This window comes from Corythoichthys intestinalis, chromosome 22 (assembly GCF_030265065.1).
Source record: "Corythoichthys intestinalis isolate RoL2023-P3 chromosome 22, ASM3026506v1, whole genome shotgun sequence".
Lineage (NCBI taxonomy): Eukaryota > Metazoa > Chordata > Actinopteri > Syngnathiformes > Syngnathidae > Corythoichthys > Corythoichthys intestinalis.
In genome coordinates, this window is record NC_080416.1 from 11322366 (window position 1) to 11338540 (window position 16175).

At 38.7% G+C, this 16175-nt stretch overlaps 1 protein-coding gene across 3 annotated transcripts in view; it reads left to right on the forward strand.

The window, feature by feature from the left end:
- LOC130910417 (cytoplasmic dynein 1 intermediate chain 1) overlaps window positions 1-16175 on the forward strand; it is a 91790-nt gene that overhangs the window by 4580 nt on the left and 71035 nt on the right. For all 3 annotated transcript variants that reach the window (XM_057827695.1, XM_057827694.1, XM_057827693.1), the window contains exons 5-6: window positions 2088-2147; window positions 2251-2366. In XM_057827695.1, the coding sequence (XP_057683678.1) occupies window positions 2088-2147; window positions 2251-2366 (176 nt within the window). The remainder of the gene's footprint in view (window positions 1-2087; window positions 2148-2250; window positions 2367-16175) is intronic.

Sequence of the window (16175 nt, forward strand, 5' to 3'; positions counted from 1 at the left end):
GGCAGAAAACACTCAGGTTACTTGAAGTAACCCTAACCCTAACCGTAACCCTAACCCCCAATTTGGCCAAATTTCTAAATTGTCCTATATATGTACATGTGTGATACATAATTGGAAAGCCAAAATCTCAATTTTCTGGGGGACGAAAAATTTTGAACAGGAGGGCATTTAAACTTAACATTTTTTAAAAAAACTCCTAAACCCTAACTCGAGGTGAGAGCATGAGATAGCAAAATTAAAGACACCATGATTTTAACGAGATATTATCGCGTACTTACCTTGTTTCGATCAAAACACTCCGTGTAGCATGTCTCACTGAGTGTCAAGACACAGCTGTTAATGGCCACAGCCAGACTTTTTGGCGATTTTATGGGTGAAACACGGTAATATAACAAGTCTCGCATTGCAAAAATCGCAGACATCACAGAGTGGTCCAGATTTTCTTTTTCAAATATTTCCCCTTTTAAATGTTTTTTTTTTTTCATTTTTTCTTTGTTTGGATCGATTATTTATCATCTAACATCTCGGAGAAAATGTGACAGTAGCAAAAAAATACTATTAAGCAATACTTATGAGGTAGATATCCATGACTTTTTTACAGACACTATTTTTTTAATTGTGACATAATTTGTTTAAAAGTTTAAAATATGCGAGTGAAAAAATTTTTTTAAGTCTTTTTTTTTTTTTTAAACGAAATATTAGACATCAATTAATGATTCTGAGCTAAAAATGACAGACATTTTGAATAATAAATATAATTAATTACCTTCGTTTTATGGCTGGGTTGAAACAAAAACGGTTGCGCGACATCTGTAAACCGGGGTTTCCAGGGTAAAATGGACAAATTAAAAATAGTTCGGGGGCTTAAAGCGCCATGAATCTGAATCATATAGACATATTGTTCTATCAAACACAACAGCTGTTTTAGCTTAAAATACAGCAGTTAATTTTAAAGAGGGGTGTAAGAGCAGAAAGTGCTTTTTCAGCCTTGTCTGTGTTTTCTGCCATATATACTAGTGAGCAATACAATGATAATAATGTCATGACTTGAAATGAAAATACATTTCTCCCCCACCAACTAAAAGATTAACCTTAAGATATGGAAAATGAATGAATGAATGAATGAATGAATATTGCTTGAATTAATAATAATAATTAAAAAAAAAAAATATATATATATATATATATATATACATATATACATACATACATACAGTACTGTGCAAAAGTTTTAGGCAGGACACCTGCCTAAAACTTTTGCACAGTACTGCATATAGATTTTTTAAATTATTAAATTTATTAGGATCATGGAAGCTTGCACTTGGGAAAAATATATACATACAGTATATCCTGTATATACATAAAATAATAAAAATATACAGTACTGTGCAAAAGTTTTAGGCAGGTGTCCTGCCTAAAACTTTTGTACAGTACTGTACATACATACATACATACACATATATATACATATCTTAAGGTTAATCTTTTAGTTGGTGGGGGAGAAATGTATTTTCATTTCAAGTCATGACATTATTATCATTGTATTAATCACAGATAATAATTCAATTAATATATTTTTAATCACATCTATAATTTGCCATCAATTTGAGTTATTTGTATTTAAAGTCTTTACATTATTACTATTGTGTTGATTACAGATCATATACTTAAATTTATCCCTTTTTAAATCTCGCTTAAAAATGGCTCTGAAAACCCCTCAATTTGAAATATTTTCACTCAAAGTCATTGCATTACTATGATAATAGCCACATTATAAAGATTGATGTCTAATAATTTGTGGTAAATTAATCTAATTAACTCACGGACCACCATTGACGGCGATAGACGTCCAATCCATTTTAACTGGGTGGGGCGAATTAATGCACTGAAACATGATTACTCATGGAAAGATCTCCCAGTGCAGTATTTAAAAATAATATCTCCCAGTACAAGTAAATTAGACGTCTATCAAAATGGTAGCCAACGAGTTAACCTGGCATTTGAACAAGGATGTATAGACTCATATATTCACTGCAAATTCACAAATAACATGTTTGCTCTTTTACCCCCTCTGTTGGTGATGTCAGGACCCTGCAATGGGACACAGACCCTTCTGTGCTACAACTGCAAGCCGATTCTGAGCTTGGGTACGGCATGTAAAAAATCCCTAGAAAAGCTTATTACAGTTTTTTTTAATCTCCAAAAATGATTGTAAGCGGAGTTTTGTTTTTTGTTTTTTTAATAAACCAGACGAAGGATGCAGAAGCTGGGGGCCTCCAAGATCACACAAGTTGATTTCCAACCAAAAGAATTGGTCTTATACAGCAAAGAGACACAAACACCGCTCACTGCTCATCTATCTGAAGGTGAATATTTGACTCTAGCGTAAAACTAACAACACAAAATAAGTCCAAAAACAGACTTTTCACCTAGTTCAGTGGGGCACCATAAAGTCTCACGTTGCAGTAAACTGTGGACTTTGGGTGGTTGAATTTGATACTCCTTTGGTTAGCCGAGTTCACAGCCGGTAAAGCTGGAGTGACTTAAAAATCTCACAAAAACAGAGAAAAGGGCAGAGAGACAATGTCTGCCTGTCACTTGTTGTGTCTTCAAACAGAGCACATAACGGTTCTGACTCCTGATGGTAAGTAGAACCAGGACGGTCCATTGAAAACTGACCCAAAAATTATTCCCGCCGGATTTTTGGAGCTCTTCTGGTGTGCGTCGAAGGAAAACTTAAAACTACATTTCTACAACCGTGTTTACATTTTCATTGAGGCATGTGAAGTTTTGCGCGCGCGCATGTTAAGATGTCTAAACACATCCATATGGTCAACACTAAGACGGAATTTGCGAAGAAGTAGTAAATAGATGTATTTTTCTACTTTTTTTAAATGAAAAAAAAATAGTAATATTATATTGTCTCCAGTAAGTTAATATCTAGTATACTGTATGCCTCTGCACACATTTTTTTCACATGTTATTTAGTACCTCTGCATGTGGCGGTGATCTATTCCTAGATCTGTCAAGGAAATAGGAGGGGCAAAGGCGGGATGCTGATGAGGACAGACTTGTGTGTGCGTGCGCGCTCAGTGTTTTCTGGTGGAAGGGGGCACTGGAATCCACACCAGACCATCTATTATAATGACAGGAAGCAGGAAGTACAACCCCTACAGTCACATGGCTGCCAGCTGTCTGGCTAACTGGAGGGAGGAAGATAGAGATGATAGAGAGTCGATGTGTGTGAGTAAGAGAACATCTGGGAGCCAGAACTGGGCTGGACTGGTCCAGGGGGATCTGACCCTGGCCTTAGGAGACCTTTATTTGCAGATAACTACAAAGTGAGTGTGTGTGGAGAAAAGAAGGGGGGAAAAAAACGATGCAAGCACCTGCCTGTGTTTTTGGCAGTCTGGTGGCGTGTTTGTTTAGTCCAGATTTTGTTGATTGCAATTCTGGGTTGTAACACAAACAATGTTTTTTTTTTTTTTTTTTTTTTTTTTTAGTTTGTTATATTGAAAGTTGAAACAGGAAAAAATATCAAGATGTAATAACTACTTAGATGTAGGGCTGCAGCAATAGATTAATTTTAGTAGTCAATTAATCGATGTCGAACTACCGTATTTTTCAGAGTATAAGTCGCAGTTTTTTTTCATAGTTTGGCTGGGGGTGCGACTTATACTTAGGAGTGACTTATGTGTGAAATTATTAACAACATTATGATATCATTTCACATGTTATTTTGGTGTTTTGGAGTGACACTGATGGTTTGGTAAACTTGTTAGCATGTTCTTTATGCTATAGTTAAATACTAAAGCACTTTGAATTGCCTTGTGTTGAATTGTGCTATATAAATAAATTTGCCTTGCCTTGCCTATAGTTATCTGAATAATTTAATAGCTATGGCCACGTTCGCGTTCTGCCTTTGGCAATGTGTGTTCAATTGTATTAATGACTTTTTTATATTGAAATACATGCTTTTAGTTTGTGGCGCTTCCACGCCCACGTGGGGGCGCACTTGCATTTGTTTACGTGAAGAAGAGCGCTCACACGCCAGAAGAAGACAGACAGCTATGTAGCTCTGAGTGAGTGGGCGAGTTAGCGAGAGAGAAACACGGCTGCGGACCTACGTTCATTGTTTATGCTTGTAAAATATCTCTACAGAGGCAACGCCTGTGTGTATCATCTTTTCTGTTCTTGTTGTGTGTTTTCCACCCGCGATCGGACACTTAGAGCCAGTTGTGTGGTTGTTTGAACGATGCGCTAATGCTAGCGAACACATGCTAACCGTTTGTGTCATGTCATTGCTGTAAAAGCACCTAATTATCATTTATTTACGTCGATGCGAACCTGTTTGGTATCGGGGACGAAATTGATTCAGCAAATTATACGGATGTCCAGCATCGTCATTTGGGAGTTTATCCCGCTGAATAGCCAGGACCGAGCCGTAGCGTCCTGGTGAGGACAGTATATTCGCATTTCGTTGTTCATGCACTGTATACTGTACACTTATTCAGCATGTTGTTCTCCATTGTATTTTTATATTAAATTGCCTTTCAAGATGACATGTTTGTTCTATGTGTTGGATTTTATCAAGTAAATTTGCCCCCAAAATGCGACTAATACTCCGGTGCGACTTGTAAATGTTTTTTTTTCTTTTCGTTGGGCATTTTATGGCTGACGCGACTTATACTCAGGTGCGACTTGTAGTCCGTAAAATATGGTAGAAAGTTCGAATAATCAGGTAATCAGATAAGGAACATCAAAATTTAAAATACCTGAGCTCAGCCTCAAACAGTATTAAAAAAAAATATATATATATATAAATAAATAAGGATCTACCTAAGTACAACAAAAGAACAATTGGCTGTCTTACATAGCAAAAGTCCGTTAGCTGAAATGATATAAAATGCTAACTTTTTAATTTTTTTACTATGCTGTTAATAAATGGTTGAAACACATATTCTGACAAAAAATGGCTAAATATGCCTATAAACTACATTACGAATGCATTAAAAAAAACTAACATTAACTCAAACAAAAACTTAGCTTATGTTGGTTTTAATAGGGAGCAGCAGGATTCAGCCATGTGAAATGAGTTGTGTCATAATCACTGTTGCCAATAGAGGGCAGTGTATCCACCCAAATTAACAAAACTAAATGCAAATACTTTCAAAACAAACCATAACAATGCCACTTTAATTAAATGAATACTCGAAGCAACAAAATTTAATTTGAATCTTATTTTCTAATCGAATTACTGAGGCAGCAAAACAGCCCCAAATCATGATGCTCGCTTCACAGTGGGGATGAGGTGTTGATGTTGGTGAGCTGTTTCTTTTTCCTCCACACATGACGTTGTGTGTTACTCCCATATAGTTGATGTGTGCACAGAGATAGTGGACTGTGCCAGTGATTTCTGTAAGTCTTTAGCAAGCACTATAGGGTTCCTTTTTACCTCTCTGAATATTCTGCACTGAACTCTTGGCATCATCTTTGGTGGACGGCCACTACTTGGGAGAGAAGCAATGGTGCCAAACTCTCTACATTTGTAGACAACTTCTATGACTGTCGTTTGATGAACATCCAGAGTTTTAGTGATGGTTTTGTATCCTTTCTCAGCTTTATACAAATAAACAATCCTTTGTCGCAGGTCTTCAGACGGCTGTTTTGACCGAGCAAGGATGCACATCAGAAAATGCTTCTCATTAAGACAATTCTTAGCAGTTGTATGTTTGATAATGGGCAAGGCAACTCTCAACCACTCATCAGTGACTGGGCACACACTTGACTTAAATTGTTTGGTAAAAATTGGTTTCAATTGCTCTTTAAGTCTCCTTAGGCAGAACGTTCACTTACGTTACTTATTTTTCCCCCTTCTGTCATTGTTTGCATGCTATCCTCATTAAAATATGAAAACCTATAAATGTTTTGGTGGTTTTAATTTAAGCAGACACTGTTTTTACATCTGTGTGATTTTGACAAAGATCAGATCACATTTGATCGGGATTTTATGCAGAAATGTGAGAAATTCCAAAAGGTGCAGATATGTCTTTATACCCTTGTATATTCTAAGTCCTTCTAAAAAATAGCATATTGTGATAAAGTTCATTATTTTCTGTAATTTACTGATAAACATTAGACTTTCATATATTTTAGATTCATTACACACAACTGAAGTAGTTCAAGCCTTTCATTGTTTTAATATTGATGATTTTGGCAAAAAAGTCAAGAAAAACCAAAAATCCCTATCTAAAAAAATGTGCATATTTCATCCAACCAATACAAAAAAGTGTGACAAAAAAGTCAACCTTCAATGAATTAAATCAGCTATGCACTCAATACTTGGTCGGGAATCCTTTTGCAGAAATGACTGCTTCAATGCGGCGTGGCATGGAGGCAATCAGCCTGTGGCACTGCTGAGGTGTTATGGAGGCCCAGGATGCTTCGATAGCGGCCTTAAGCTCATCCACAGTGTTGGGTCTGGTGTCTCTCAACTTCCTCTTCACAATATCATACAAATTCTCTATGGGGTTCAGGTCAGGAGAGTTGGCAGGCCAATTGAGCACAGTAATGCCATGGTCCGTAAACCATTTACCAGTGGGTTTGGCAATGTGAGCAGGTGCCAGGTCGTGCTGAAAAATGAAATCTTCATCTCCAGAAAGCTTTTCAGCAGATGGAAGCATGAAGTGCTCCAAAATCTCCTGATAGCTTGCTGCATTGACCTTGCCCTTGATAAAACACAGTAGACCAACACCAGCAGCTGACATGGCACCATCACTGACTGTGGGTGCTTGACACTGGACCTCAGGCATTTTGGCATTTCCTTCTCCCCGGTCTTCCTCCAAACTCTGGCACCTTGATTTCTGAATTACATGCAAAATTTGCTTTCATCTGAAAAAAGTACTTTGGACCACTGAGCAACAGTCCAGTGCTGCTTCTCTGTAGCCCAGGTCAGGCACTTCTGCCGCTGTTTCAGGTTCAAAAGTGGCTTGACCTGGGGAATGCAGCACCTGTAGCCCATTTCCAGCACACGCCTGTGCACGGTGGCTCTGGATGTTTCTACACCAGACTCAGTCCACTGTTTCTGCAGGTCCCCCAAGGTCTGGAATCGGCCCCTCTCCACAATCTTTCTCAGGGTGCGGTCACCTCTTCTGGTTGTGCAGCGTTTCCCGCCACACTTTTTCCTTCCCACAGAGGTGTCTTGATACAGCACTCTGGGAACAGAAATTTCTTTCTGTGTCTTAGCCTCTTGCTTGAGGGTGTCAATGATGGCTTTCTGGACAGCAATCAGGTTGGCAGTCTTGCCCATGATTGCGGTTTTGAGTAATGAACCAAGCTGGGAGTTTTTAAAAGCCTCAGGAATCTTTCGCAGGGGTTTTGAGTTATTTCGCTGATTCAGATGATTAGGTTAGTAGCTTCTTTAGAGTACCTTTTCATGATATGCTAATTTTTTGAGATAGGGATTTTTGTTTTTTCTGGACTTTTTTGCCAAAATCATCAATATTAAAACAATAAAAGGCTTGAACTACTTCAGTTGTGTGTAATGAATCTAAAATATATGAAAGTCTAATGTTTATTAGCACATTACAGAAAATGATTAACTTTATCACAATATGCTAATTTTTTTAGAAGGACCAGTACATTACAGTATCTTGCCTTTAGAGAGAGAAGGTGGCCTTTGGAAGCATTATAAAGTGTGGGAGAAAATCATGCTGATGTTTATTGTTTAATAATAATTCTTCGATCAAGAGAGTTGGTTCCGTTGACGTAATTTTTTGCGCAGGAGCGTACGACTAGTATCAACTTTTGACCTATATGTATGAGTGTGATCTCTATTAAATGTTATTAGGACATAAATTCCTTCTTAATGACATTCAAGGAAAACTTCAATATTGACATTGTGTGTTGTTCTTCTTAATCACTTTAAGTCACTCTGAGATTCTAATGGCTTTTCCTTCCTTATTATGATCATTCATCTATATCATTCCTCATGTGTGCATCTCCCGACATCAATTTGACTCTCTATAATCACGAGTAGCCGCTTGTGTGTGCTGCTTTTCCCAATAGCTGCTTAGTTTGTCTGTTCCGAGTGTCCATTGTGTTGGTCAATAGGATTAGCCCTAGTCACAGTTTGCGCCAGTAATTTACTGTTTTCTTAATGGAGTTCAATGGGCTGGCTTGTTGTAAATAAGGGCATGGAAATATAAAGCTGGGCTGAACATGTGGGTGATAGTAACTTAATATATTGAGGTCAAACAAAGTGTGTGTGGTGGTGGTTTTGATAAGAGAGTCTATTTGAGTATAGTTTTTGTATTTTTAAAAAGTGCATTTCTAAGAATCCTGGTGTAATTCTGTTGCTCACCTGCCACATTGCAAGCTCTGCTTCATGTCTGGATACAATTAAATGCTTATTAGTTCAGAATGAAGCACCGTATAATGCGTCATGAACAATTACAGCAATTCTGTATTTTTAAAGTAGCGTATCTGTAACAAAATATTTGGACTGTTTAATACATTTTGACACATGTGCGGCGAGCGAGAGCTGACGTAATAAACCGCAATATGGCCAACTTTTCACTGTAACAAAGACTCGTTTCTCCCCTTAAACCTTCTTTGGACCAGTCAGTTCCACTTGGCCATGACCACAGTTAATGCCACTACTTGATTCAAACGATCCCAGTCTGCAGATAATGATCTTAAACTTGGGATGTTGGCAGGAGATAGAAAGGTCAAGGAAATTGCAGCATGCAGTTGTGCACGTATCCATGTGTGAGCGTCAGCATGGTGTGAACGTGGTTCTGTACTTTAGGTGTTATCAAAGGTCCACTATTGGGACATCCAATGTCCAGTTTGCCGACCAACGGACTTCCAAGACACTGGTGGAACCTAAGAGTTATGATTCCATCAGTAATTGTTTGCAGTGAACTGCAGGCACGCTATCAGCAAAATAGCTTTCTGTGTGTTCTAATGTGATATCGCAAGTTTGGAAAAACCCTTCTTTGGGTCAAAAGTTCACCAAGTCTGCGGACAATTTTTTGTGTATCAGGATGAATCTCTCTCTCTTGCTGTCTCTCTCCTTATCGTGTTTTCCGGACCATTAGTTTTCACGGTTGGTGCAACTTCGGTTTAAATAGTTGGTCATTAATCTACTCCTTGAGAGTATTTAACGCCTAAAAGGATCCCCTTGCGTTCTACATGTTGACCATTACAAGAAATGTATTCCTTTAATGTAAACTCAAATGTGGGGATCAGAGTAAACAACTAGGAAGTAAAATGTAAGAACATATGTGTACTGACAAATCGACCACCCACATCCTGAAGTGTACTGTAATCCTGTAATGGATCAGTCCAAAAATCTCAATAGCAAATCTATGAAGTGATCCTAAACATTGCCAGCACATTGGTCTAATTATTGTTTGCGAGAACCGTTTTTTTTTTTTTTTTTTAAATCATTCTTTTTTTTGTATTTTTTTATAATAAAATCCCCATGGTTGAACAGAGTTAGTAAACTTTTAGTAGAGATGTCCCGATCGATCAGCATCCCGATCGATCGGGTCTGATCACGTCATTTTCAAAGTATAGGAATCGGAAAAAAAACATCGGCCATGCCTTTTTTTAAATATATCTATATTTTTAATTAAATCGTTTTCTAATTGTATTTAATGTTACAGACATAATATGTTACACTCATCCAGAGTTTAGGCTTAAGGTAGGGTTATCAAATTTATCCCGATAACGGCGGTAATTAATTTTTAAAAAAATGTATCACGCCAGCCAGATCCAATGGTCTGGGCCGGGGGGACCCCGGCAAGAAGGGCAAACTCCGCACGGTCACCTTAGTCTTACCCCTTTGTACTGTCTCCATTTTGAAAGGTTAAAGAAGGCTCGCCGAGAACAAATTGACAATTCATTCTGGTCGACAGAGGTCAAAACGGCAAGGTGAAACAGAAACACTCAAGCGGGGAGGCAAGATCACCCTATCATGTGTCAGCAAAAGTTCCCAAGAAAAATTACAACAATCAGTCAAACATTCAGTCTTTTGAAGGCTCCCGCGGGGCGGGCCGTGGGCAGGAAGAAGGGTGTGTTTGGGATTATTGTCCGTTTGTGGATTGGACAGGAGGATTCGGGAGTTACTGTTGTCCGGGCAACGAGATTGATTTTGCCACCTTAGCGTCAAAGGGGCTCTTGGAGTCTTGTCAGTCGTGTTATCAGTTGGATATCGGGTGTTCTCCTGTGTTCCTTGCATTACGGCAGACCGTCCCGCCATTTGTTGTGGACTGTCCGGGAAAACTGATTGCGAGACTTGCTGGTGCAAACGTGGGCTTGTCAGCGTCAATCTTGCTCCGTTAGTTGTATGACGCATGCGCTGGGTTTCCTTGATAAGAAGGCGTTGTTCATCTCTTATGCTCTATATTCTGCCTGTTTTCCTAAAACTATGGTATATGTGCTATTTATTTTATATTGGGTGTGTTAAAGTAATAGAGTAAACAGTCAAACAGTAAATACGAGAAACGATACTATTCCCTGATTGATTATACTAAGTGTGTTAGAGTAATGCAAACAGTTAGACGGTGCCTACGAGAAAAGGTACTATCTCCTTCATGCCCCACTGTGTGCTTTAATATTGATTGTGCTCAATAACAAATCCCAAGCAATAAGTACAACTGCTGTGCTAATCCGTGATGGACAAAGGCTGAAGGCTTCTATACAAGGTTAATAGGTTAAAGGCAACATGCATATTGGCCCAAAACTGCTCATGAAAAATCGATACCGATATTATCCGATATCATTTTAAAACGCTTTTATCAACAACTCTTTTATCGACAACTCTAGAATACATAAAAAGAATAAAGGGCAAAACACATTGGAGGCGACATCGCTCGCTTTCAATACATTTTCTATGGAACCAGCGTGACGAGGCGAAATTCGCCAACCCTCTTGCGGCGAAGCGAGACGCAATGTTTGTGCACGTGAAATTTCACGCTCGAACACGTACACGTGCACACGCGGATCAGAGATTCTATATAAGAAAATAGGCGCCTCCACATACGAAGTTAATTCGCCTTAGGACCTTGTTTGTAAGTCGAAATGGTTGTATGTCGAGCAGGATTTTCTCATAAGAATACATTTTAATTTCATTAAGTCGTTCCACAGCCTAAAAACCTACACTAAATCCTTAATAAATACTGCTGGGACTATTACAAATGGTAATTATTATAAATAATAATCAGAATAATTATAAAATAATACTAATAATTGCTGTAATAATGTAAAGAATCGGATTTAATGTGGCGGATGTTTTTTGCTGTGCCTGAACGCACCGCGTGGCTGACATGACAGAGAGAGGGAGCGGTGCGGTTGAGAGTTTACTTTCACTTTTAATGTTTTGTGAGAATACCGTCAACTGCGGCGGACAGTAGGCATTTTGTGTTGGACAAGTTCTGAAGTAAATGATAAAAACCTGACGAAGCTGGTGATTTCTTTGGCGATGTTACCGCAATAATAATTGTCACCTTAACCTTTAAAGACTGGCGAACAATGGTCGGAGGAGGACCGTGGAGGTCGTAGACATTCTACGGCTGGATTGTTGAGCCAGTTCACAGGTGCGCACCCCAAGCTCATATTTTTCATTTCAATGGTAAGCGCCACTGGTAACACTTTATAATAACTGTCCGTTTTACTAGTTAATAGATCATTAGTAAACTGTTGATAAATGATTTATTGTTGATTTGTGAAGTATTTGTTAACAGTTTGTTAAGCATTTACAGGGTGTTCCAATATGGTTGACCCCATTCTAAATGCCCATGCTAGTTGATGGAGCTCAATAAAACTATATACACTTTATGTTGAAGGTCCTAAGTTTTATTGGTTAAATATACAAAGAACAGTACAAATATTTTTTGGTTCTATGGTAGATTTTCATAAATGTGCAACATGAGCGCTGCCTGCAAAATGCCTTTTCTTTTGAAGTGAACGGCATTTCTTATCCTGAAAAGACAAAAATGCCAAACAAACAAACAAAAACTTGAAACGTTTCTACACAAACTGTGTTTCAGGTTAAGAACACCCTGTAAATGCTGAACAAACTGTTAACAAATACTTCACAAATCAACAATAAATCATTTGTCAACAGTTTACTAATGATCTATTAACTAGTAAAATGGATAGTTATTATAAAGTGTTACCGCGTCACCTTTTTCCCTTTTTCACCATCTGTACCAACCTTTTTGAAACCTGTGTTGATTTCCCTCACAAGGAAATCCGGCGCGCGTCCGTCTGCGGTGCTGTTATGTCGTCGTATTTCGAGCATGTAGACAGATGTAGAAACAAATAGCGAGTCAAATTTTACGTCGGATGTCGAAAAGAGTGTGTCGAAGCGATCATATGTCGAGGTATTACTATATTTCTGTCGCTGTCTCCTGGCGCTACAATCAATCAGCAAAGGATTTATTTATCGACAAACCATCTTCGAGGACACTGGCCAACTGGGAAATTGACATCCAGACGCCACACATTGTCAACATGGAAATCTAAAAAAAAAAAAAAACTGTCAACATGGATATTTAATTTTTTTCTAGTACCTCTTGTACGTCGTTTGCTGTTCTTTACAAGTTTGAATGATTGTATAACATTGTTTCTTATTAGAAAGAAAAAAGCGTGTCATTTTAGCTGTGCACGTACGATCAGCACATACTCTATTACCCCTTTCCCACTAGCCAAAAAAACCCATGTCAATCCACTAACATTTGGCTTTTGGTGGCAGTGGAACAGGTGCAGCGACCCGTGTCAATCAACCCGCGTTAAAATCACCTCGGCTCTGATCGTTATGCAGTGAGAAAGCAAAACCGCGGGTTAACAGTCAACACTCTAATCTACGTGGTGACGTAAGCTCTTACGTGATGCGTCATAACAACGTGCCAGTCGCCTCCCATTTAACACGCCAAAGGCTCTCCTCCTCCTTCTGTGACTTACACGACTCCTTTCAATTTCAAACCAAAATTCTCGTTGCCTACTTTGCCTCAGCACAAGCAGAGTGTTGATCCTTTGCTGCATTTCGACCATTTTGAGGGCAGTTAAAAACATGAAAACAGAGAACACAAACGGAAAGGAGGCTTCCATGTTGCTCTGCATTGTTTACTTCCTTGAATTCGGTCGCACTTGTCGACGCGCAGCGTGGTGACGTCACGTAACCTTACGCACGGCTGAGGAGGGGTGGGGGGTTAGACGAGTGAAAAAAAAAAAGACACGGCTTTTTTTTTGTTAATACCAAAGATGCCAAATGCCAATTGCTAGTGGGTTGCATCGGCTTGGAAAAAACGCGCGTTGACCCACTAGTTTCAGTGGGAAAGGGGCATATGATACCTCTCGGCATGATTTCCGGCACATAAATATAAAAGCAGCAGTATGGGAAGTTGTTGGTTCTCAGAAAAGACCGGAAATTTTGAAATGCCCGCCAAATTAATAGCCAATCAGAGATGAGCGAAGAAACACAGCTAGAGTGCGATCCACTGCAGTCGCATCGCGCCCTGTGTGTTGGCTTTCTGCTCAACGGCGATGACTTTAGCATTTCGCCATCGCTTCCTGTGTATTTTGCCCCTAATACTTAAGTATCACTTGGAGTTGTTGTTGTTGTTTTAAGTCTAATAAGTGAGTCTAAAAGTGCAGTGGAGTTAGCATTCAACTACAATAACTTTTGCAATTTGTTTTTAAGTGTTTTTTTAATGATAATTTGGGAATAATGTTTATTTAACTTTAATGTAGAGTGCAACTCAGCAGAATACTTATTGATGTTAATTTCCTCACTATAATTAAATGCAATGTAAACGTATACACTGTACATAATGTTACAGTGGCTTAGAAAAATATGACACAAACAAAAAAATTACAGTGGTACAGCCAAGTATTATTTTAGGTAGTACTTTAAGAACCAGACCGTATTTTTCAGACTATATTTCACTGCGGTTATAGATTGCGCAAGTCAAAAAAATGTGTCATTAAGAAAAAGAAAAGTCTCACTGGACTATAAATCATATATTTTTTTCTTTTTAGAAATTCATTTTACAAAAACTGAGACAAACAACTGACATTTAGTCTTGAAATAAAATTTACAGTATATTAAGAACAAAGAAAGAATAAACAATAAGCTGATTAGGCACGCGGCAACATTTAGAAAAATGTAAATTACATATTTTATAATCGGGGTGAAAGTGGGCCAGAACGGTCAGGAACGCAGTTCCGGTATAAGATTCAGCACCAGAACACAGTTCTGGTATAAGATTCAGGGCCGGAATGCTGTTCCAGTATAAGATTCAGGGCCGGAATGCTGTTCCGGTACATGGTGCTTTGATTCTGAAAATATTAAAAAATTTAATGCCAAATATTAACATTTATTTTGCAAATAATTGAAAAAAAAATACAATTTTGAATGAAAATCAGTTTTTGTATGTGTTATAGAAGTGTCCTAAAACAGTTTTCTTTGCATTTCATTAGTTTAAGAAGTTTGACCCTCCCATAAAAATAAATAAATACATGAATAAATAAATAAATACAATTTCTGGCTCGATGGCGACCTTCACGTCGGGAGTTCCGGCAAAAACTTTTAGCCACTTTCACCCCTGTTTATAATTTATACAAGTTGCACCTGAGTCGAAGTAGCAGGACAAGCCGAACTATGAAAGAAGAGCAATTTATAGCCTGAAAATTGCAGTGTGTAAATTCCACCTGTGGATAAAATAAACGAGGTAAAGTGTGAACTACCCTGACATCCTTGGGAAATTAATTGATCACTTTGGAAGATGTACAGCTATGTTTCATACTAATATTGACTGTTGACAGTCATTTTTCACATGCTCGTCGATGAAAATATAGATTTCATCTGGCTATTGTGTCCAAAACATAATCCATAGGGAGTCTCTGACAGGCAGGAAACGAAGCCTTGTGCCAAACCCTTACAAGGTTGCTGCGCTTTAGACTCCTTGTATTCCATTGTATGCTCTGTGTCCAGCGAACCGATGATACAGTCAAATCAAAGTGAACGTAACACACGCCCCATCAATATGAAACAGACGTGTGGGCTTTGTGGCCACTTTTCAAGGTTCTGCAAAGAGGAATGCGGTTTCATGACTTTTGTATGGTTAGGTAGTTACTGTATATGTTTCAGTATCTGGGTGTATGCAGCCACATATGGAAGTAGTTCTCTCTTACATTATTGTTGTTCCAGCCAGGCGGCTACAACAGGCCGCATGCATGTATGTGCGTGTGTGTACTTGTGTTTTGTGAAGGCAAAACTCACATGGAGGGTAACCACAGTGAGTGTACCCAAAGGAAGCTGAACAAAATGTACTTTGCTGTTATGACAAATTCAGTGCACTGAAAGCACATTTAGAAATTGTGACTTTTTTTGGAGATGTGGACTGTGAGGTTCCAGATTTCGTGAGGGTGTCCTGACTTCGATTTCTTTCTCAAGACAATTCTAAAGGAGTCACACATGATTATAGTGTCTGGCTGAAGGATCATACTGTAGATGCAGGAACACACTTATCATATTTGGTCATGTTCGGTACCGAGACAACAACCAGGACTAGCCTAAAATCAGGAATTGCTGCGATTAAGTCATGATCAAGGGTTTTGGGAGTGAATCTTTAGGGAATTGAGTCCGAGACCAGACCGAGACTTCAAGAATTTGGCTTGAACTAAGGCCGGTCTCGAGTTATGTGCTGAGAATCTGGTGATTATCTGATTTTGGCTACACAAGGTGTGTGCGAATGCACGAGAAGACTAAACATCTAAGTGGATAGTAACAGACATCTTGTAAACAAGATAAAGATAAGCTTAAGAAGCCTAGTCTAACATCTCTCTCCAATTTTCTCTGGAAAAGTCATGCAAAATAATATTTGCTAGTGTTGTGCTCAAGACCATGACCGAGACCTGACCATCACCCGTAACATTTAACAGAGACCTGACTGAGGCCCGACTGAGGCCTGACCGAGACCCGATCGAGACCCTACCAAGGACTACACTTGCCCAAAATCAGGAGTCACTGAGATTAAGACAAGCTCAAGACTTTGGGGGGGTCAAGACCAAGACCAAACTAGACTGAGAACAAGACTAAATCTTTGGGGAATCAAGTCCAAGACCAGACCAAGCAGGAAATTTGTCTTGAATAAAGACTGGTC